This window comes from Phaseolus vulgaris, chromosome 10 (genome assembly GCF_000499845.2).
Source record: "Phaseolus vulgaris cultivar G19833 chromosome 10, P. vulgaris v2.0, whole genome shotgun sequence".
Classification (NCBI taxonomy): domain Eukaryota; kingdom Viridiplantae; phylum Streptophyta; class Magnoliopsida; order Fabales; family Fabaceae; genus Phaseolus; species Phaseolus vulgaris.
This window is the reverse complement of record NC_023750.2, coordinates 43813541-43837958: the sequence shown is the minus strand read 5'-3', so window position 1 is coordinate 43837958 and position 24418 is coordinate 43813541. Positions and strand designations below refer to the sequence as shown.

The 24418-nt window shown below is 30.3% G+C and overlaps 3 protein-coding genes across 3 annotated transcripts; 2 read left to right on the top strand and 1 right to left on the bottom strand.

Annotated features, from left to right (window-relative positions):
* The first annotated feature begins 4485 nt into the window (after window positions 1–4485).
* On the top strand, window positions 4486–5672 carry LOC137819542 (ethylene-responsive transcription factor ERF003-like). The gene is made up of 2 exons (XM_068623425.1): window positions 4486–4724; window positions 4814–5672. The coding sequence occupies exons 1-2, from the start codon at window positions 4642–4644 to the stop codon at window positions 5316–5318; spliced, it is 588 nt and encodes a 195-aa protein (XP_068479526.1). The 5' UTR covers window positions 4486–4641; the 3' UTR covers window positions 5319–5672.
* Window positions 5673–14230: 8558 nt separating this feature from the next.
* Window positions 14231–19951, top strand: LOC137819428 (plasma membrane ATPase-like). The gene is made up of 15 exons (XM_068623280.1): window positions 14231–14358; window positions 15567–15686; window positions 15811–15909; window positions 16127–16264; window positions 16358–16672; window positions 16819–17145; window positions 17260–17379; window positions 17477–17599; window positions 17669–17773; window positions 17863–18172; window positions 18297–18811; window positions 18892–19065; window positions 19154–19336; window positions 19419–19600; window positions 19688–19951. Exons 1-15 carry the CDS (start codon window positions 14317–14319, stop codon window positions 19782–19784), a joined length of 2850 nt encoding a protein of 949 aa, XP_068479381.1. The 5' UTR covers window positions 14231–14316; the 3' UTR covers window positions 19785–19951.
* A 2934-nt stretch (window positions 19952–22885) lies between these two features.
* On the bottom strand, window positions 22886–23482 carry LOC137818088 (uncharacterized). The gene has a single exon (XM_068621309.1). The coding sequence runs from the start codon at window positions 23480–23482 to the stop codon at window positions 22886–22888; it is 597 nt and encodes a 198-aa protein (XP_068477410.1).
* Between the last annotated feature and the right edge of the window lie 936 nt (window positions 23483–24418).

Here is a 24418-nt window from a genome sequence, read left to right as displayed (position 1 = left end):
GTAAAATCTTTAAAATGTAGAACACAGGGACACAAATCTATATATTATATAATTATTAATTATATAAATTGACAATAAATATTTATATACACAAGTATGTTTCATATTTTTTTTTGAACAGAAAGATGTATTTCATGACTGATTCACAAGAATTTGTTTCTTATTTGTATAATAATAATAATAATTTATACAATAAAATTTGAATTTTTAGAAAATTAATGTATTTTTTCTTTTTAAAATTGTGTTAAAACTGTACTACAATTGTGAGACATTTAACAAATACTTTTTGAATTGAACACTTAACGGATACGTATCCTACAGATGTCATACGAGTGTCGGTATCCGATACACACCATTTAAGATGAGTGTCAGAACTTCATATACTATAACTAATAGTTACAGCTAAACTCTTTATTCTATGAAGCAAAATAACTAAAATAGGTCCATTTTTATACGCCATTATTTTTATGAATTAATATACGTTTATGTATAAAATATGCAAGGATCTAAGTTTGGTGCCGGCATTTTTTTTTGTTGTCTTCTATTGTGAACCTAATTTATTTTTCAAACTTTTTTTTTCAATTAATTAAAGTAAATGATAGTAGAAAAAAAATCATAAATAAAATAACATATATAATAAAGTTTTGCATTCAGTGATATGCAATGGTTTCAGCTAAGCTTGAGAAATTATTTACCATGTCAACCAACAGTAAGAGATGACTTTATAATACATTTGCCTCCTAAATTAATTTATCAATATTTACACTGTCTTTTCATCCTCTCTAGAGACCTATATATGCACAATAATATCTTACAAAAATTTATTTTATCTTGTAAAGCCAATTCTTTTATTATTTGTTTTTTTTATAAAAAAAATCCATTGACTATGCCTGCAACATAAAATAAATAAATATTTGTTCCATTAATAAACAAAATTATTGGTATTTATCATTAGATTAAAACATAGACGGTAAATCCATCAATTTTTTTTACCTATATATGTTTTCATCTTATCACATGAAAATCATTATAAAATTGGATGCATATCTATGGAAGCTCATTGTAGTTATATGCTATGATTTTTTGGAGTGTCTAAAAGGTAGAATATATTTATTTTTCTTGTTGTATAGTTATATTTTTTTTAATCTCAAAAACAACATGTAAGTGTTTTTCATATAGTTTTAGTATGTTCGGATTTAAATAAGAAGACCAATTTGATTTTTTAACTGAATTTAATTAAAATAAATTGGTTTATAAGTGTTTTCATATTTTTCATTTAATAACAAATTATCACGTATGGTATTTTTTTTATTAAAAAAACACATATAGAGTTATTCTAGTTGGTTGACAATCCATCATATGAAAGTCAAACTTTATTTTAAATAGTTTTTCAATTTTAAAATATGAAAACACATATAATGCTCAATCATTAAAAGAATAATCGTTACTTAAAAGCATAACACAACGCAAAAATTACAGTGTTTATTATTTAAGAATAAATTTAAATATGATATTTAAAGTAAATATTGCAATAAGCTTTTCACATTTTAAGAATGATTTTATCTTATAGAATGATGTGTTAGAAAATATGTTAACACTAATTAAAGGAGAGATGAAGAAAAAATTAACTCATGATATTTTGCTAAATTATATATGTAATTGACTTGTGTTGGAGATCTCATTTCGACTAGAAATTAGAACATTTTATTATATATAGGTGAGGGTAAACCTTACCTCATGCACTGGTTTTATGTGATCGAGTTAGACTTAAAGTCTATTTTGTAATAATTTAATTTTTTAAATTATGTTTTGTATATCGATATTCTATTATGATTTTATCTTTATTTCAATTAGTTATAAGATGAAAGTGTTTTTAAACCGTCATTTATCTTGAATTTTTTTTAAAACCTAAATCTTAAACCCTAAACAATGTATATTAGTCTGCAGATGAGATGGTTGATTGATAATGTACGAAAGTGTTTATGAAATGTGATTCTTAACTTGGTAGCATTCATGCACATGCATTTCCTTTTAATGATTGAAATGAATTTTTGAAATTCTTGGCTCGTGACTTGAAATCTATATATTTGTCTTTCATAATTTAACTATATCTAGTTTCACTATATTATTTTTACACGCTCATGCTTTATACCTTTCCACGTAAACTTGACATGACGTATTCAGATTTTATGCACACCAATTATTATCTAATGCAACATTGAACCTTATACCTCACGTTTTCACACCACATGCATCTTTTTTATGACACTTCTTATTTTTCTTGGAACGGAACTGCAGACAAATAATGGTCAAATATAGCAGCTACCCAAAAACAAATTATGTATGAACATAAACCTTTTCTGCATATATAAACGAATGGTTGAAAACAATTCTACCTTAGAATTTATGATAGTAAGTATAGTACGACACGTAATACCAATAGGATCATACGATTCCAGATGTTCACCATATACGAATTGTAAGAATAATTGTTTTTATTTTTGTGTTACAGTTGTATCATATGATTTGTGAAATGGTTTCGTATCATGATTTGGAATTTATTTAAGATTTAGGTGTGAACCAGATCAGATCACTTGAATTGATTTTATAAAAAATTATAATTATAATTTTTCTTTCATTTTAATAAAAGAGTTGGATTATATAACCTACCCAATCCAACCATTATAATATTAACATAAACTGGTAAATAATAGAACCGCTATTTTTTAACATAGTAGTTGTGATTATTAATTATATTTTTACGCATTTATATGTTTTATGCTATATTTTTTAAATATTATCTTATAACTTTTAAATGTTTATGAATCTTACGATTTATTATTCAAAATATGAACTCTCCGATTCACAATTCTATCTACCATGACTTATCACTACAAGAAAAATCATAAAATATAAATCAATTTTTACAGATAAAAAATAATTAGTTGTTATAGTAACTAAATTAAAGACCGTTCTAGAGACTACAAAAATTTTTTGTTTCTAAATTAGTTTCTATTATTATTAAATATTTTGTAAATTGTGTCTAATTAGCAACCAATGTTTTTGCTATCAAATTTAGAATCTAAATAATTGATCACAAAAACTTCGGTGGTTAGTTAGACACTAATTTAAAAACAATTTAACATTAATAAAAACTAATTTATAAATCAAGATTTTTTTAGTGTCTAAAATAATCTCTAATTTAATCACTAATTATTTTTGTATCTAAAAATTGGTTTTTATATCATGATTTTCTTGTAGTATATATATGTGGTGAAGATTGTGTTGTGTTGATTATGTAAGAAAAGATTCTTTGCATCAAACTTGAATAGTGTCTTCGATGCATAACTGTAACAGCTTCAATAAGACAAACATCCTTGGTTGATCTTCTATACAGTTGCCATGATGTTGAAAATCAGGGATGAATATCACTTGGATATGAACCACTATTGAAGAAACATCATTAATATTATCGTTAAGCCATGCTTTTTAAATTGGATATCCTAGTAATATGTCTTTGTTATAGCTATACCTAATAGCATCATGATTTTGGGAAACCACGATGTCAAGTATATATATACAAATAGATGAGAGAATTCACAAACATGTGACCTTGAAATTAAGTCAAAGATGATAATTTAATGTAGTGTGAAACAAATCATGATGAAGGCAAACATAAAAAAGTCTGTTAGTTTTATATTTAGCAGAAAGTTAAAGCCTTATAAATCACTGATTTAGAAAACAAGGTTCAATTTCACATTGTTCATGAAATTACATAATGGTCTAGTGTGGACACTCATTTGAAGTTAACACTCCATTTACCATCTAATGGTGAGAAATATGATGCTAAGTGAAGAAAGTGATAAAGAGGAGTATAAACTATATATAAGTAATGTAAATAAATCAAAATTCTTTGAAATTTTAAGAGGTGAATTTTGAGTTGATAAGATCTTTTCATCTAGCAACACCTCAGTATGGTATAGTCTGAACGAGATTCAAATGAAGAAGACTTATCGTAAATATTTAAACATCTAAAGACGACAAAATGTTTCGAGAAGTTGAAATAAACATAGATTCGAAGATTCTCGATATAGGTCAATCTTTCGAACTACTGAATCCACACTAGAGACAACTTGGTGAACTGAAACATCTTAATAACAAGAAAAGAAAGCAAAAGATATAACTCAATCATATAAACTGATTTAGAATAACAAAACATATTATTTACTTCTTTTTCTAATAATGTTTAACCAAAACTTGTCTATTATTTCTTAAATCAACATTCCTACACTAAAATGAATAAAAATGATTTTGTTTTTCAAGTGAAAGAACATATATTATAATATTTTGGTTTATAAAAAATATTAACAGTCCTTCTCCAAGAACTTTACCTGCATCAAAGGGGTGAAAGATGAGCGTGTGTGGGCCATTTGCACTGATAGAGGACAAAAGGACCTAAAGAGCTTTGTATAAATGTAGAAAGAGCAGTGTATAAATAATCTAGCAGAGCTTCTTCTCCTTCACTTCACTTCACTTCACTTCAGTCACCTTTCCTCTGTGTTTTTTGTTTCCCATTCTCAAAGAAAACTTCAGAATCTCGTTTCACGTTTCAAAATCACGTTCTCTTTTTCATCATCAACCATGGCCAGACCCCAACAACGCTATCGTGGAGTCCGCCAAAGGCACTGGGGCTCTTGGGTCTCAGAAATTCGCCACCCTTTATTGTAATTCAGTGATCACACCTTTTTTCTTTGTTAAAGAGAATCATAATTCTTGTTATTGCATTTATATTGTTTGTTTTTTGGACTAACAGGAAGACTAGAATTTGGCTTGGAACCTTTGAAACGGCTGAAGATGCAGCAAGAGCATATGATGAAGCAGCAAGGCTCATGTGTGGGCCAAAAGCACGCACCAATTTCCCATACAACCCCAATGAGCCACACTCATCCTCATCCAAGCTTCTCTCTGCCACTTTAACGGCTAAGTTACACAAGTGTCACATGGCCTCGCTTTCTCTTCAAATGGCCAAGCAAAAACCACCCCAGAACAACCAAGAGCCTCAATCCTCACAAGGGTCCAATTCATTTTCCTCTGCCAACATCATCGCTGGATCAAGCGCTGAAACTGGTTTCAGATGGCCAGAGAACAGACACGAGGAGCTAAGGTGGCTTGAAGGGAATTGGGTTGGCGTGGGAGGCCAAGTTGAAGTTTCACATCAACAGTTCCAGCCAGTTCTTGAAGATGATCACATAGAGCAGATGATTCAGGAGTTGCTTGATTATGGATCAATCGAGCTTTGCTCTGTTGGCTCCACCTAGACTCTAGAGTATTGCATTCAAGGTTTTGAAAAACATTCTGCGATGACAGTATACAAATGTGGCCGTATCAATCGCTTTTATTCATAATTTTCAACAATATCAAGGAACATCATGAAATCGCGACCGCAACTGTTTTTCAAAACCTTGAAGGCATTTATCTCTTTTGGGGTACTTATTATTCGCCATGTAATAAAAGTATAAGCTTAGTTGAGTACCGTAGGAAAGTGTTACTTCACCAATTAGTGGATAACTATGCGGAACCAGAATGTAGCCAATGATGCGAATGGAATATCATGCATACGAGGGACTATAATAGAGAATTAGTATGAATATAATACAATTTTCCAGCTTCAATTTTTGTTTATATCTCTATCACTGAAACTTTTTCCAAAATTCTTCAAATAAAGGGGATGCTGTGGGTCCTTCTTTATCTGTGTTAGACATTATCATACAGATAATTTTTGGATTATCTGTGAATAAAGACAATAAGGAGAAAATGGGGCTAATGAAGTTAGTTGTTAAATTCATCAAACATTTGTTAGAAAGTGGAAAACACTAGCTAGGTGGATGCTACATATGACAAACTTTAACCGTTGTACTGTCAAGGTAAAGGGAAATTATTTCAAACATGGTTAGCACATTGTTGTCATAAAGCCACAACTTTGGCAGTAGCAGGCATTGGAGTCAACAGTAGCTAAGCACAAAGAAGCATGATAAGGAGAGAGATAGAGAGAGATGGAAACAGAGAAAGCAGCAATTTGAAAAAATGATCACGCAATGTTTATTGTCTAAACAAAAAAGTCAATCTCTTGGTGTTGCATCCAAGGAATGTACAGACAGATACTGCCAATTATGACCAAGTATGCCAATCCGCAGGGATCATGATGAAGCATCACTTCTTTGACAACAACAATCATAGCTACCATTTCTTTCTCAATTTCTACATAAAAGTGTAATGAGATAAAGTTTTACCCCAGTTAAAGCCAAGACAATAAAATGCCAATTTCATGAGATTTTCTTGTGTGATTATAATGGCACACACACGCAAGTGATCATAATAAAATAAATCTGACACAAATTTTACTATTTTAATACACCTTTGGTTATGGTTTTAGATACTGTGTTGGGGTTGTGATAATTACCCTCATCATATTACATACCAATGAAAAGATTTCAAGATATGTGATTGTCACTTTGTCACAAATGAAATGTCAAGCATGTGAAACAACACACTCTTGGTCATTCCTGAATCCTGTTTCTTAACGCGTTTTTTCTAGTTCATAACAGACCACTCCACCTGTTATATTGTCTTTTGAACTATCCTCGATTTTCGTAAACAAATCACAAAACTTGTTCTAGTTTTAGCCTTTGATTCATCATATTTCCTTTGTGATCAATTCTGCAACACTGAAATTTTCTTCTTTCATCCATAAAACTTACCAATTCAACCAGAATCACAACTTTTTCTTAAACCGTATCTTTAGCAAATACAATATGGCATTTTAATTCTAAAGTCACATGTTGAAATACTTTAATTATCAACCAAGTATCTACACTTTTAATTTTTATCAGATAAAAAGCATAAAAGATCTCCATCACTTTAGAAAATATCCACGGATTGTTTCATGCAGCTTACTCTTTTTCAGACCAGTGGTATTAAAAAATTGGAATATCAAGTCTAATGTTAGAAAACAAAATTCTTAGTGATAAAATGCCCCAGATGAACAATAGAAACAAAATGTCTCTCTCATTTCTTCCCTTTTTCTCTAAAATAAAAAAAAAATGAATTGGGTTTGTCCATAACTTTGGAAATGTTATGGTTGTTCAGCTAACAACTTTAATTATGTGAACGGGAAGTGTCCTCCATGCTTACCCTCAGGACCATGTTGATTCCAACATTGCGGACCCTTATGTCCCAATTGGCCATGCAATCATGCTCAAGTCAAACATTGTATCTAGCTGGTCGTCATACATTACAATAAAGTGCACATTTTCTTGCTACAATAAGAGATTTCTTCGACTTAATTTTGTCCTAGCATATTTGGAAGAACATCACTCACTTCATTATTTTTGGGGTAAACCAAACTGGATTCAATGTTCTCAGTGAGCTCTTTCTGCATGTTAAAAATGTTTATGGGGGTGAAAACAACTGCTATTATAATAAAAAAGATCTCATGGTTTTTGATTTAACCTTTTTGAGTTTTAGTTCTTTGAAGGGTTGAGGGGCATAATGAATTCCACTATTTTATCCCCATGCTTAATGATTATTTATCTATCTGGTAATTGATTTTGTCCCCCACAACCTTTCAAAAGCACAAATTTGATAAGCCTAGTGACATGACAATAAAAACCAATAATTCACATTAGTTGAATAATCTCTTCAATGTTGTGTCTAGCAAGGATATCATAAACCAAAGTCATAATCCTGTCTTAATTAACCTAAGTAAAAGGGGAGGAACCTTACTCAAAACACATGCAGTTAACAGAAAAAATGAACTACTTGAGCTAGTACATTTCAGTGGTACAACATCATAGGAAATCGACTGCTGTCAAATCTGAGACCTTTTACTAAAAATCCTAAAGGGGACCCTTCATTTTTAAGTATACAAAACAAAGCAAGAAAGAGTTGTTTATGGACATTCCAAATTTTGGTTCAATGAACCAATCAATTTTGTGGCATTTATGTTGGTAGAACACATTGAAGGTGCATTTATGTGGGCAAGGTTCTATTCTACTTGAAACAAAGAAGGATTATAGCACTTTCCCTACAATCTTAAGGAGAGAGACATTTAACAGAGGCACACATGGGATGTCATGCATGTTTCCCTTTCACTTGTCCTTCTCCTTCACCATTTCTTCACATGGTTTCAGCCTGTTTGGTCTTATTAGTTGATACTTGCACTCATCTCAGCTTGCAGGATCTACTACTATCACCTGATTGCAACTATTCAGCATCTGAATTTTGGTATTCCTTATTTATTTCTGAGTGAGTGAGTGTGTCATGGACCAGAATTATTCAGTGTGGGATTCAGAAGAACTCCAACCTAATAACTGAAAATCAGAGACATCATACAAGGACAGTTAATCAGAGTGTTAAATTACTTAGTACCATAAGCTAATAATTGAAGTGCTGGATTGTGTGTGGGAAAAAATAATTTTGTTTTCTTTTAATATATTTGTAGTTTCTTAATGACTGAGTTTTGATATAGTTATGCATGTTGTTTATCTATTTTAAATAAGTTTTAGAAACTGAAAGTGTGAATTTTATTTTAGAAGAATGAAAAAAATGTTTGGAAGATTAGAAACAGAGTTTGTTTATTTTATAAAGACAAAAATAATTATTTAAGGTTGTAAAAGGAAGAAAAAAGTTATGGATAAAATATTTCTTGAAAATTCACTATGTATATGGAAAGATATAGTTTGAGGTACAATTTTAGATATATGTAAGAATATATATTTTCACACCTAGTTGATTGTATCTAGGGCTCTTTGCAAGAGACAGAGAAAGGATTTGGATCAAAAACCCAAGAGAGAGAGAGAAAGGAAGATATTTCTTTCTTCACCCTATGATTTCTTTGTGCACTTCTATACTATTGAAAATATAAAAATATTGTTTTTGAATTCTTTAATCCATAATATAAATTTGTATTTTAAATATAATTTAAAACAAAACAAATAATTGTATTTTCAATTGTGAAATTGTATTTTGAATTTCACAATTCAGAATACAAACTTTTTATTTTGAATTGTGAAAATGTATTTTGGATTCCACAATCTGAAATACAAGTTTTGTATTCTGTTTGTATTCTAAAACTCACAAAATTTAGATTTTTTTTTGAAGTATAAAGGTGCAAGAAGAAACTCAAGGAGGTGTAAGAAGAAATGCTCAAAAGGAAAGCCCATAAACCGTAAAAGTGGACTTTGACTCTCCGGCAAAAGTGATTGATTTTGGACCATATTGTTATGGGCATTTCTTCCTCCACCCCATGGTTTCATCCTGCACCTCCATGGGATGGTGAAATTACCAATTTAGCCTTCATGTGAGAGTAAGGAATTTGAGAGCTTAAACTTGATTAATCAAGTTATAAAGATAAGAGAAACTAGTTATAATTTTGATAGAATGTTAGGGTAGATAATCTTAAATGTAGATGTGACTTGATCACAATATTAAATTTTGTAAAAAGATTGTGTTTTGTTTGAGAATATTCAAATTATTTTGAATTTTGATATGAATATTATATGTGACAATGAATTTTGCAATATTTATTATAATACTTCTATATTTACAACATACTTAATGTTCCTTATAGACATTACTACTTAGTAATATATGGTGTGAATGAGGTGTTGAATTTTGGAAAGTGGCAGGTATGATAAATGGTATATTGTGTAAGTAAAATTCTAACTGAGATATATTGTATGTTTAATATTTAAAAATATTAAATGTTAAAAGTGGATTAAATTGATTCAAGATATTCTTATTTAGAAATGAATTGTTCATTTAATTAAAAAATGTGAGGTTTAGTCGTTAAGCGACGAATTCCTTATTGGAAAAAATTCAATTAATTGAAAAATCAATAGGTTTAGGGTTTAGGTAGCTAAGTAAATTTATACATATGTTTAATTTGTTAAGTGAGAACAATGAGAGACAATGTTTATTGAAAAACATGTTTTAAATGTTCATAAAAGTTAAATTGGTATTACTTCACTATATTTATTATACTTTAATATTATTATAATGTGATGATTAATAAATTGAAATTTGTTACAATAAATACGTAAATAAAGCATGCACTAGTGACAAAGTGTTTTAACTCATAACTTACATCCACAAGTAACAACTATTATATAAATATTCAAAGTGATAGTGTGAAAATATAATGACAACTCACAACACTCAAATCCCAAAACCTAAATACATCTTAAATATCTCATAGTATACACTCAACACTCTTTAAATAACAAAAGAGAAATATAAAAGAACTAATATATCTCTAAGACATTTATGCTATTGGGTTGCAATTATATGTTGTTCTATATTTATAAATGAAAAATGACTTAAATCTGTAAACTTGTCATGCATGTTAGGATCATACCTTAACCTAAGGAGAATATGTCATCTCACAGTTTTTTTACAATCTAAGTTTATGAACTAAAAGGAGAAAACTTGTTAGAAAGAATGGAACAAAATTATACTTAACAAAAAGTTATTATTATTTAAATTAAATTAGAATGTATATGAATAAGTGTAAGAAATAACTCTTAAATAATTACTGCACAGATGCGCATACCACACAAACAGATAACAATAATAGAGACACTTGCAAATATAACAGGTAGAAGGTAAATATAAGAGGAATAATAAGCGAGAATTACACAAAAAAAAAAAATAACATGGTTAAATTAAAATGTTGAAATTTTTTAATCTACATCCACGAATGAATTCACTATAATAAAATATTACAATTCGTAGTTTCTCTCGTAACAAACTCCCGATCAAACTCTCAATTAAGCATAACTCAATTGTTAACCATAACTATAGATACAAAGTTGTTATTAACACAATAGTATCATTATAATTAAGTCACACAAAACACGTATAGACTAATGAGGAAGACACATGAACAATTAATCTTATTATTACTGAGCTGAAAAGTCACTTAGACGATTTTTCCAAACAGTCAAAGTCTCAGTAGATGCTAAGAGATTAGACAGTCTATTGAGACTATCCACCACATATGGTAGAAGATGCTTATCAAACACTAGATAATCTGACACAGTTAGACGATCTAGAAACCTTTTAAACAATATTTTACTTAGTCAAACTTTACAATATATGATGTTAAAGTTGTGATACGTCATGTGGTGTGTTGTAGACAATAGTTATTTTTAATGATGAAATACTATGTTGAGATATTTAGGTTATGTATTGAATTTGGGATTATGAAAGAGATATTTTGACTCTACTGATATTGAACTCACGTATAGGAAACTATCAGATGGTGAGAGTTGAAAGAGGTTCCTATAACCTAGTTTTGCATGATGAATAAGAATTGTACCTGGTAGGTTAGAGGGATTCACCCGTCACATGAGTGAATATGTTCCTATTATGTAATTTTTGTGTGAGAAAACTTAGTACAGGTAATGTGACAAGTACATATCTTTGAATCTTATTCAACGCGTGTGTCTTACAGAACTATTACAAAAGTAGAGTACAATTCAAATTGATATTGGTACGTGATTTATGACCCGAGATATAGGCAATGTAAACACGGAGTTAGACTCTATATGTTTAATGAATACATTGAATGTGTATTAATGAGAAGATATGAATGTATTGTATGATTTTTTTAAATATATGTATATTGTTTTGATATATACATGTGTATGAGATTAAAAAAAAAGTTTACTCTTTTTTATGTACTTGTATGTTCTGTTTCAAATTGTGATGATTTTGTATTATACATGAGCATATGATAATTTGTCCGTTCTATTTCAAATTGTGATGATTTTGTATTATACATGAGCATATGATAATTGAAGAGTTTTTTTTAACTCTAATAAACTTCAAAAAGGGGAAAAAATTTTAAGTTTTTTTTACCATGTATATATTATAATTCTCTAGGGAATTTTAGTTTATTTTAAAAAATTAATATATAATATGAACATTAAATATATGTTTATTTATCTTGTGCTAATTAGTATTAAATGTAATTGTTAGTAAGATGTTACAATTTCAAATTATAAAATACTTCATATGCATAATATATAATATAATATATAATAAATATACATTTGAAATTAATAATTATTAAAAATAAATTAATAATAAAAATAACATTTTTTCTTCTATTAATTTTACTTAAATTAATGGAAAATGTAGCAACATTTAAAACTAGTCTTAAACTATAATGCAATAATATTAAAAATATAAGTTATATATATATATAATTGTTATTTTAGTCAAATAGTTATACTAGTTACATTATAATTATAATATATAATATATATAAGATTTGAAACTTATAGTTTTACTTTATAGATAAATAATTCTCTTAGGGAATTATAAAGTAAAACTATATTATAAATAATAAAAAATTATCATAACAGTAGGATAACTAAATTTAATGATATTAAATATATAATTTCTTATATTAATGATATTTATTAATTAGATATTAATTTAAAACTTGACGTTATTAAGTAATACTTAAAATATAAATAAATACTGTTAATTGATTAACATGGAATATCGTATTTAATATTTATAATAGAATTAATTTTAATAATTAAATAGATTTATTTTATATGCATTTGATAATAACATATACATAAGGAAGAGCAAAGTTTATTATTTCGTATTAAAACAATTCATGAATACAAATAAAAAGAATTATTTTATTTATTTATTTGACACATGAATTTGAAATAGTTGTGTATTATAAAGTTATAGTCACACCTTTAATGATATATATTATAATAATGAACTTAAAAGTTATAATTATAATAATTTATTTTTGGCCGATAGTAAAACAAAATCCATAAAAATCAATTATTTATCAAAATAGAAAATAATGAATGTCTTGGAACCAAACACATCAAATTTAAAAGTGAATAAAAGCATAAATCATTCTTAAAATTCTCATATTAAAATAAAAATTTATAATAAATATATTTAAAAGTCATAAATTATAAACCTACAAATTTAATTACATATAAACATTTAATAATTAAGAAAAAAATGTAGTTTTAACAGTTCCATTTGATAACTGATATTACATAATATAATATTCTGAAATATTTTCTTTAAGTCAACCATTGATATGATCATTAATATTTTAATACTTCTATAATTACGTTTATTTTTAACGTAAATTTGACTTGATCAACTAAAATTTAGTAAACTGATATAGTCAAAGTGAATTAATATATATATTAATTTGATCCAAATTTAAATATTTATTTAATATTATAAAATATATTTAATTTTTTTTTGATTGATCGTAGTAAACTATGTATGAATAATAAACATATTTTTGTTTAATTATAAGTTCTTATATATAATAAATTTGTTAATTTTTATAATAATTATTTTAAAATTTATATCAACAATAATTCTTAATATTATAGAATTTTGCATTTTTAACTTTTGTTTATTTGTTTTTTATTTTTTCACTGTATATAATCATGGATGATATATTGGATTTGAATCAAATTTTAAAAAAATTATTTTAGGTTTTAGATCTTCCATTTTCACCATGAATGTATAAGTATGATATTTATATCAAATAAATAAATAATTTTTTATATTTAAAAATAAAAATAAAATAAAGTTAAAAAATTGTGTGAATCGGAAAAAACGAAAAGGCATAACAAAAAGCGAATGACCAGGAGCAACTCCAGTAGGTAAGACCAGAATTCTAATTAAACTATTTCGAATTATGACATTTATTTATTTTTATGAAAAAAGAAAAATTATTATTTTTAGCAGTAACATTTTTTAAATTTATATGCAGTTACTCCAAAATTCAACCAGCTTTTTGGTCAACTACGCGTTTTGGTCAGACATTTTTTTTATTCATTTAATTTAAATTCTGTTTCTAGAAAAATAAAACAAGCAAGTACAAATATTAATAAATACATTATCATATAAATATTTTATTTTGTTCATGAATGAAACTATTTATTTAATTATTTATTTAATTAACATGAATGAAAATATAAAAATTTTGTGGTTGTACATGTATTTATTAATAGAGGAAGGAAAAAAAAAAAACTAAGTAATAGATTTATAGTTTACAGTGATGGATAAAGATTCATTACCAAGGCACACACTGTGTTACCATGGTCCCGCACGTCACATCAAACGTGTGTGTATATATACACTATATAAGGCACTGCAGTGCAGTATAAACCTTTTCTCGTTCACTCTTTTTTTCTGCACTCTCTCACTCACTCTTGTTGCGTCTGCGCTCTCTCTTTCTCTCAATCTTCGTCAATGGATAATCTCGAAAAACTGAAGAATGAGAATATCGATCTCGTTAGTTTCCTTTCGCCTTTCAATTTTTTGTTTCTCTGTTTCGTTTTATTTGTATAGCATCGTCATGCGTTTGTTAGTGAGCAGCTGGTGTTAGCCTTCACAATGATAATGATAATGTGTATAAAGCTTTCCTTGTTGTTTTGTTATTTTGTGGAGTGAATTTGATTGTCGCTGATTCATGGATTCGAATCGAATTTCGCACACGTAGTTTCTGATCCGGGCTCTGATTTATCGATTGTTTTTTAATCCACTGCCGTATTTGATATCTGATTCGTAATGTAGATTATTTACGTCGGAAAACTCGTGTGTATCATTAAGCCTTCATCCACTATCATCTAATGTTTGCTACACTAGAAAATAGTAATTTTTGCTATTTTGTGTGATTTTCGTTTGGATTATTTTCTGCTTGTTTCATTTTAATTATTTTTGTGAAGCTTTGGTTGGTTTTCCTCTTTCTATGTGGCTAACGGAGGTTTACGTTGTTCTCTACAGGAGATTATTGAGTGTAAGATGTGTTTGTTTTTTTTTTATCAAAATAAATCTTAAATTTTATCAATGTCTAAGAGAAATTATCCTTTTGAGAATCCAACAATTAGTTGATTTATTTATTTATTTTTTTCTCAGCAAAACAATTAGTTGATAACCTGCTTTTGGAATAACGTGTGGTTAATAAACAAAATAAACTTTTATAATCATTATTAAGAAAAAAAATTGAAAAGCTATTGCTGTCACGAATGCCAATCAGTCCTTGAAAAATAATTACAGAAACTGTTATCAAGCGCCATTGTGATTCTGTGGCATATTTTGATGTTGCGGAAAATTTCGAGTTTGTGTAGCGTTCCTACGTTTTAAAAAAATGATTTTAATCATTACAGTTTTTATAATTAGTAAATTTTATTTTTTTAATTATGATAAAAGGAATAAAAAATATAATGATCAAAATTATTATTTTTAAAATATAAGACTAAGATAGCTTTTGACTGAAAATTAAGTAGTTAGTTTGTGTTTTCTCTTGAATAGTAAATATGAATGTTTGAGAAAATAGTTATTTTTCAATTTCACTTGTCACTCTTCGAAATTTAAGTGCTAAAATATTGTATTTTCTTGTGTGTTTTTGCTATCTTTTTTGTTGTATTTTGGGAGAGTATATTGTTCTACCTTGACATAATATTTAGATCAATACTTATAATTAGATGATTGTATTGCAGGAGCGAATCCCTTTGGACCAAGTCTTCGAACAATTGAACTGTTCGAAGGAGGGTCTCACGAATGATGAAGGCCGAAAGAGGTTGGAACTTTTTGGACCCAATAAGTTAGAAGAAAAGAAGGCAATGAATTAATCTTTACTAGCTACTTACTGTTTAAATTATTGTATAACATTATTTATTCTTAATGTCTTACTTTAGAAGATGATTCTCGTCAATTAATCTTGCCATATTATTTTGCAAACAGGAAAGTAAGTTCTTGAAATTCTTGGGATTTATGTGGAATCCTCTGTCATGGGTCATGGAAGCTGCTGCTATCATGGCAATTGCACTGGCAAATGGAGGGGTAACTACTCTTGGACTCTAGATGTATTTGAACATAAGAACTTTAAAAAATAAAATCAGCTAAAAACATGTGAACACGGTAAAATGCATGTATAATAAAAAAATATAAATAGATGAGATAAGATTATTAATTTTATCATAGTATAAAATGTCTTTTTTTTATTAATTTTTTTTTTTCGTTAGTTAGCTTTTATTCTCACTCCTGTTGAAACTTGTAGGGAAAACCCCCAGATTGGCAGGATTTTATAGGAATACTGGCATTGCTTGTTATCAACTCTACCATTAGTTTTATAGAAGAAAATAATGCAGGCAATGCTGCTGCAGCACTTATGGCAGGTCTTGCTCCCAAAACTAAGGTATAATTGCATGAAGTTAACTAAGGTCGTGTTCAATCTAATTATTCCCATAAAGTTTAGTGTATTACATTAATTTATTTCAATGGATGTCAGGTTCTAAGAGATGGAAAATGGATGGAGGAAGAGGCTGCTATATTGGTACCCGGAGACATCATCAGCATCAAGTTGGGAGACATAGTGCCAGCTGATGCCCGTCTCTTGGATGGAGATCCTCTGAAGATTGATCAATCTGCATTGACTGGTGAATCATTGCCTGTTACAAAAAATACAGGTGATGAAGTCTTCTCCGGGTCTACTGTTAAGCAAGGAGAGCTTGAGGCTGTTGTAATTGCTACTGGAGTACATACTTTTTTTGGTAAAGCTGCTCACTTGGTAGATAGCACCAACCAAGAAGGTCACTTTCAGAAGGTACAATTTTTAGTATTTTTTTCATTGTTTTTTTGCTGTATTTATATCGTCTACTCATATACAAAAAATTATTTAATCAAATCTTACTATAAAAAATGGTATATTCAATGTGTGCTATAGCATTTCATGAATTTTAATTTGTTCAGGTGTTGACAGCCATTGGTAACTTTTGCATTTGCTCAATAGCTCTGGGTATGGTCATAGAAATTATTGTCATGTATCCAATTCAGCACCGACCCTACAGGAAGGGAATTGACAATCTGTTGGTCCTTCTCATTGGAGGCATTCCGATTGCCATGCCAACTGTCTTGTCAGTAACTATGGCTATTGGTTCCCATAGACTCTCCCAACAAGGTGCCATTACAAAGAGAATGACAGCCATTGAGGAAATGGCTGGAATGGATGTTTTATGCAGTGACAAGACTGGCACTCTAACGTTGAACAAACTCACTGTAGACAAGAATTTAATTGAGGTTAGTGATGCAGATCACGGAAAAATAATTTTTAAACCGATCATTTATATATGATAAACTAATTAGAGCTATTTTTGTTTCACTAATCATGAAAGCGAGTTTCTTATATTGCAGGTTTTCGGAAAAAATGCTGACAAGGATACTGTAATTTTACTTGGAGCTCGAGCTTCGAGGGTTGAGAATCAAGATGCTATTGATGCTTGCATTGTTGGAATGTTGGGTGACCCAAGAGAGGTTTGTAACTTTATCATTAAGAATATAGATTTTGCTTGTTGGAAATGGATGAATGCAGTATTTGCATCTTACATAATTTTTTCACCTCTTGTTGCAGGCAAGAGATGGTATCAGAGAGATCCATTTCTTACCCTTCAATCCAGTAGACAAGCGTACTGCCATAACATATATAGATGACAACGGAAATTGGCATCGAGCAAGCAAAGGCGCACCAGAGCAGGTAAATATATATTTTTTACGGTATGAGATTCATCTTTCTTAATTTATTTTACAATATTTCTTTTTACAGATTATAGATCTCTGCAATCTTCGAGAAGATGTGAAGAAAAAAGTTCATGCCATCATTGGAAAATTTGCTGACAGAGGTCTCCGTTCCCTTGCTGTTGCCCAACAAGTAAGTTATTTGCGACATGTTTCTTTTTATAATAATAATAATAATAATATAATAATAATAATAATTAAAGTTTTATTATCTGCTAACAGGAAGTTCCAGAGAAAACGAAGGAGAGTAAAGGAGGACCGTGGCAGTTTGTGGGTCTCTTGCCTTTGTTTGACCCACCTAGACACGACAGTGCAGAGACAATTCGACGTGCTCTTCATCTTGGGGTGAACGTTAAGATGATTACAGGCGATCAACTAGCTATCGGGAAGGAGACTGCTCGGAGACTTGGCATGGGAAGTAACATGTACCCATCTTCCTCCCTTCTTGGCGATCACAAGGATGAATCTATTGCTGCACTTCCAGTCGATGAGCTTATTGAACAGGCCGATGGATTTGCTGGTGTTTTCCCTGGTAAATAGTTGTATAAACTTCTTTTACGTTCCTTAATTATCTTCCTGATTCAATATTTGATAATAGCTTATTTCTTAAAAATAAGCTAAATAACTTATTAAATTAATTATTCATGTATCTGCAGAGCACAAATACGAGATTGTGAAAATACTTCAAGATAGAAAGCACATATGTGGAATGACAGGAGATGGTGTTAATGATGCTCCTGCCCTCAAAAGGGCAGATATTGGAATTGCAGTAGCTGATGCAACAGATGCAGCTAGAGGTGCATCCGACATAGTACTAACAGAGCCTGGTCTCAGTGTGATTGTGAGTGCAGTTTTGACCAGTAGAGCCATTTTTCAGAGAATGAAGAACTACACCATTTATGCAGTTTCCATTACAATAAGGATCGTGTTGGGCTTTTTACTGATTGCACTTATATGGCAATTTGATTTCTCACCTTTTATGGTTTTAATCATTGCAATTCTAAATGACGGAACAATTATGACCATCTCCAAGGACAGGGTAAAACCATCACCTCTTCCTGATTCATGGAAGTTGAATGAGATTTTCGCCACAGGCATAGTCCTTGGCACTTACCTCGCTATCATGACAGTTGTCTTCTTTTGGGCTGCCCATGCTTCTGATTTCTTCACTGTAAGCATCAATTTTACTTACGACATGTTTTATCGTCAAATATTATTTTAGGCTTAACAAAAGTACAACAATGTTGGCAGGAAAAATTTGGTGTTAGATCAATCAGATCTAACCCGGGTGAGCTTACTGCGGCTGTTTACCTTCAAGTAAGTATTGTAAGTCAGGCTCTTATATTTGTAACTCGATCAAGGAGTTGGTCTTACTTTGAGCGCCCCGGTTTATTGCTTGTCTCAGCTTTTATAGTGGCACAACTGGTGAGTTCTTATATATATATGCTTGATTTATTTGTAACCATGTTTCAACTGTAACAACTTACTCATCCAGTGTGTATTTTACATGTAGATTGCGACAGTTATAGCTGTTTATGCAAATTGGGAATTTGCAAGGATGCAAGGGATTGGATGGGGCTGGGCTGGTGTCATTTGGCTCTACAGTATCGTTTTCTACCTCCCATTGGATGTTTTGAAATTCGGGATTCGATATTTCTTGAGTGGCAAGGCATGGAACAACATTACCGAAAATAAGGTAAAATCTTAATCTTTTTTTCTTCCCTTAAACATTGATTTGCTTGTCTTAAACATGTTGTCTGATATATGTATGAAAACAGACTGCATTCACAACAAAGAAGGACTATGGAAAAGAAGAGCGAGAAGCACAATGGGCCACTGCTCAACGCACATTACATGGCTTGAATCCTCCTGAAACCGAACCCACATTCTCAGAAAGAAATAACTACCGCGAGTTATCTGAAATTGCAGAACAAGCAAGAAAACGAGCTGAAGTTGCAAGGTAATAGTTAATAATAATATTAATGTAGTACAATGTTTATAAAATAAAGTGAACTGAGATTAATTCAATAACTTGTTTTTTTTTCAGATTGCGGGAACTTCATACATTGAAGGGACACATGGAGTCGGTTGTGAAATTAAAGGGACTCGACATTGATACGATTCAACATCACTACACTGTTTGAGCCTAAGAGTAGTCCTTTGTTATATATTTTCTCAGTATTTCTCTTAAACTTAGTTGTTCCATGTTGGAGAAGACATGGTAAAAGACAATCAGATGTTGGACAAATATATCAAATTATGGCTAGATGTTATTATTAATGTTATTTTAAACCATCTTCAAATCGATTCATAATGCATTGTTAGTGATCATTTTTAATGGTATTTTATGTTGAATGCTTGGTAAAGGTATCATAAAATATTATACAGCTAACTTTTATGAACTAAATTTGTATAAAACTATATTTTAATATGTTCAATTTTTTATTACTTTATAACATATTTATTAACTAATCTAATTTAACAAGTTTAAACTAACTATTTCTTTTTTAAAAATCAATTAGTTTTAATTTTGCTAGACATTTTTAATGTGCTTCATACTTATTGATGATAATTTCATCTAAACTTGTATTAATATTTGTATCTTACAAACTTCTATGTAATATTTTTTACTAAGCTATAATTAAAATAAATGTAAATAATTATTTTATATAATTAAAAATAGATTATAAAACCCCCTATAATGGTATAATTACAAATAATTATTTTATATTTGCATTTAGTTTCCTTTTAAATTTATTTGTTTTTATTATACCTATGACATAATATAAAATACTATCATTAAAATTTCTTAATTCTTAATGGAAGATTGAGTATAAATTTACGTGATTAAGATATCACTGTTTTAATTATTTAATAATGCATGTATGTTTTTCCAAGATTAACTTATGAATTGAAGTAAATCGCGATTGGGATGAAATGTTATTTTTTAAGTTATAATAAATAAAATATGATTTTGTTAAGGATTCAATTTTAAAAGGATACATTTTTTTTTTCTTTTAAATGTCAAACATAAAAAAAAAAATTACATAAATATTAAATTAGAGAGGATTAATTAAATAATAATGAAAATATTCAATAACAATGAGATATCATTTCATAAAAGAGAAAACTAATTAATAACTCATAAAAGTTTATAAAAATTCTCTAAATTATCTAATAAATTGTGTGTTTAGTAATTTAAAATAAAAATTATGGAAATGAATATAGAGATAAAGATGAAATAAAAATATAATATTTATTTTTGTATATTCAATTTAAGACATAAAATATTAATCATACTTATATCTGTATTCAATGGAAAAAAAAATTCATCAAAATTGAAATAATTTTAAACAATACTTCTAAACACGGATTATTTTCCATCTCTAAATAATAGTACAATAGTCAAAATAATCTTTAAAACTCATAAAATAACTAAGATAGATAAGTACAGTTGGTTGTTCTTTAAATAATTAAGATAGATAAGCTTCTAATCTATTAAACATAAACACCCTTGACTCAAACACTAAGTAGTTTAAAATGTTTTTTTCTTACTTAAATCTGAAGTCAGAGTGAAAGTTTAACACCATTTAACGTGCTATCAGTGTTGAAGTTTAATTAGGAATAACAAAAATTTATCTATTTTATATTTGTTCTGACTGATAATCATCTTGCATCCATCATATTATAATCAAATTTGTCATTTCCCATTCAATAGAAAACAAAGTTTCAGTTTACCACATCCCTATACTGATTAATTATGTGCAGGCTCCTCATATACTAATTTCTAAGAGTAAGTGTTCTTTCAAAGGAACATCTAAAAGTTCAGCCAAAGCTTTATATCTGAGAAAGTGTATTTGCAGAAAAAAAAAATGTAACAACAATGGTTTCATGCAGATATTCTTTACATTTTTTATTTATTTATTATTATGAGGTGGATTTTAAGCCTAATTCAACCCCATAAAATCAGTTTATGAGGTGAGGTTTGCACCCACTTATATACAATAAAATATCATAATCTCTAATCGATGTAATTTCCAACACACCCCTCACGTCGAGAGTGGCAGCTCATGCATGGGATAACATATCATGGGTGGTCCGATAACAGCCCGATAGTGAGTGACTTGATAAGTCCAACAAACACTCGTTAGATAAGCTCGAAATGGTATGACTCTGATTCCATATTACGAAGTGGACTTTAAGCATAACTTAACTCCATAATACCAGCTTATGAGCTGAGGTTTGCACTTACTTATATATAATGAAATGTTTTAATCTCTAGTCGACGTGGATTCCTATCATTTGTTTTTCTATTTCTCTCATAATTCTATACATTTTTATCCTATGTTGCATCACAAACATGATACTTCATCTTCTTTGTTCATTCAATTTGAAATAGTGTGTGGGGTGGAACAATATATTCAGCCAAGCTTAAGCTTAGATTCCTTTGTTAACAAAGAGAAGTTATTTTAAGTTTAATCTTCAGAATGAAGCTCGGTATGCATGCAAATGGCTGTTGTAAGGAATTCACAGCACTCAAAACTCCATGTGTCTATGGGCCACCACTTAAATCAAATGCAGAGAAGAAAAAGTTGGCACGTAGATCTAGGCAACTCAATTACTTCCATTAATTCTCCATTTTAATTTTGTTCTTGTTTTTCATGCAAGTCTTCCATCTATAATTTGCGTGTGTGTCAGTTCCAGAGAGTGCATGGTTAAGGAGCATAGCAGATCCATTAAAATGCGTAACTGTAACACCACCATCACTTCATCACCTTATCTATACTATTTACTTCTCTTCTCAATCTCCACGCTGCATTTAAACCCTCCACGCATATTCACACACGCATTCTCAACTAATAATCATTGAACTTCTCTATATACACAATTCACATCATCAACACTATCAACTCAACACTTCCAAAACCATTCCAGAAATGAAGCCAAATGCAGTCACTACAGCTGTATTTACACTTGTTTTGCTCGCTCTCTGTTTTTCTGCTGAAAACAGAGCCCTCTCTGAAGACCACCAGCATGAAGCAGAGCTTAAAGGGTCTAGAACAAACAGAGGAAGCAGACACATGGGAAAAGGAGGAAGAAGAAGAGGACAAAAATGTGATCCCTTTTATCTATACCTATATGGAAAATGTGGCCATTGGCCTTTTCCTACATGTTCTTCCCCTCAAAACCCTTTTGACCAAACACCATCACCATCACCATCATACTCTTTTCCTCCGCCAATAACTTACAAACCAAGAACCCCTCCACCGTTCAAGTATTTTCCACGACCTCTGTCACCTCCCCTGCCGCAGTACTCTGCACCACCACCACCACCTCCGCCATCACCACCTCCACCGTGCCCACCACCGCCATCACCACCTCCGCCGTCCCCGCCACCACCTTCACCCCCTCCACCCGCGTGTTCACCTCCGCCGGTTAAACCCTGCTGCCCATTACCACCACCCTGCTGCCCTCTGCCATCTCCCTCTCCTATACCCATTCCTCCGGCGCCGCCGTTAGTGCCGTCGCCGCCGCCACCTGCTCCTCCCTTACCGCCGTTGATAATTCCACCTCCGATGTCTGACATGCCAACATTCCCATGGCTATCACCTCCGAACCCCTTCTTCTTCGATCCACAACCATCACCCCCACTTGTTCCGTTCTTATCTTCGCCACCTTTTTTCACCAATCCAACTTTTCCAGACCCTTCCTTGCCCCCTCCACTCCTACCCACGCCGTTTCTCTCAAATCCACCGTTTTTCCATACACCTTCTGATTTTTTTCCACCACCGTTGGCTGCAGAGGCGCCACCCACTTTTACCCTTCCGCAAACACCAGTCATGCCGGATGACCCGCCGTCTTTTACCATGCCCACCACCCCGGATGTTTCCCTGCCTCCGCCAGAGTTGCCGGAGGATCCGCCGAATGTTTTCTTGGCACCGCCGGATCTCCCGGAGGATCCACCGGATGATTCTTTTCCAGCGCCGGAAGTGCCGGAGGATCCGCCGGAGGATCCACCGGATGATCCACCGGAGAATTCGGATCCTGACCCTGAGGAACCACCGTCGCAAGTCAGCAGCAACAGCGGTTGATTCTGAAGATGAGTGTGTTTAAATTATGTTCCACTTTTCTTCCTTTTCCTTTCGTTTAAATCAAAATCATGTCTCGTGTGTTTGGTTTGTATAGAACTTTCTCAGTTTAACTGTATTTTAATATGAAATTATGTTGTGTTATAATATTTTTAAGATTCTTTATTTAACTCCATTGAAGGAAAGAGATAAACTTCTACAATGAAAGTAGGTAGGTCAAAATACAGATCTTTTGGGCAAGAGAAAAAAGAATAATTAAAATTACTAAATCTATTTATAATAGAGTATATTATAATTGGATAGAGAAATAATTTCTTATTAAAATAGAACAATTTTGAAAGTATAGAGTTGTCGTAACGAGTGCATTTTAATTAGAGTGGTGATATGTTAACACCATAAAAAAAATATTAACTTTACACACTAATAAAACAATATTTTTAATTATGTTTAATTTATTTTTTAGTTTTTAATATTATTATAAATTGGTGTTAAGTATATGTTTTTACTTTGTTCATGTCAAAAGAAATTTTTCGTGTTGTAAAAGTAATATTTTTTCCTTGTGAAAAAAATGGTAATATGGTGACAATCTTACACTATATTACAATAACTGAAGAAATAATTTTTTTATTAAATGGAGCAAGTTTGGAATTAGAGGGTGTCACATTTGAATTCTAAACAAGTGTTTTATA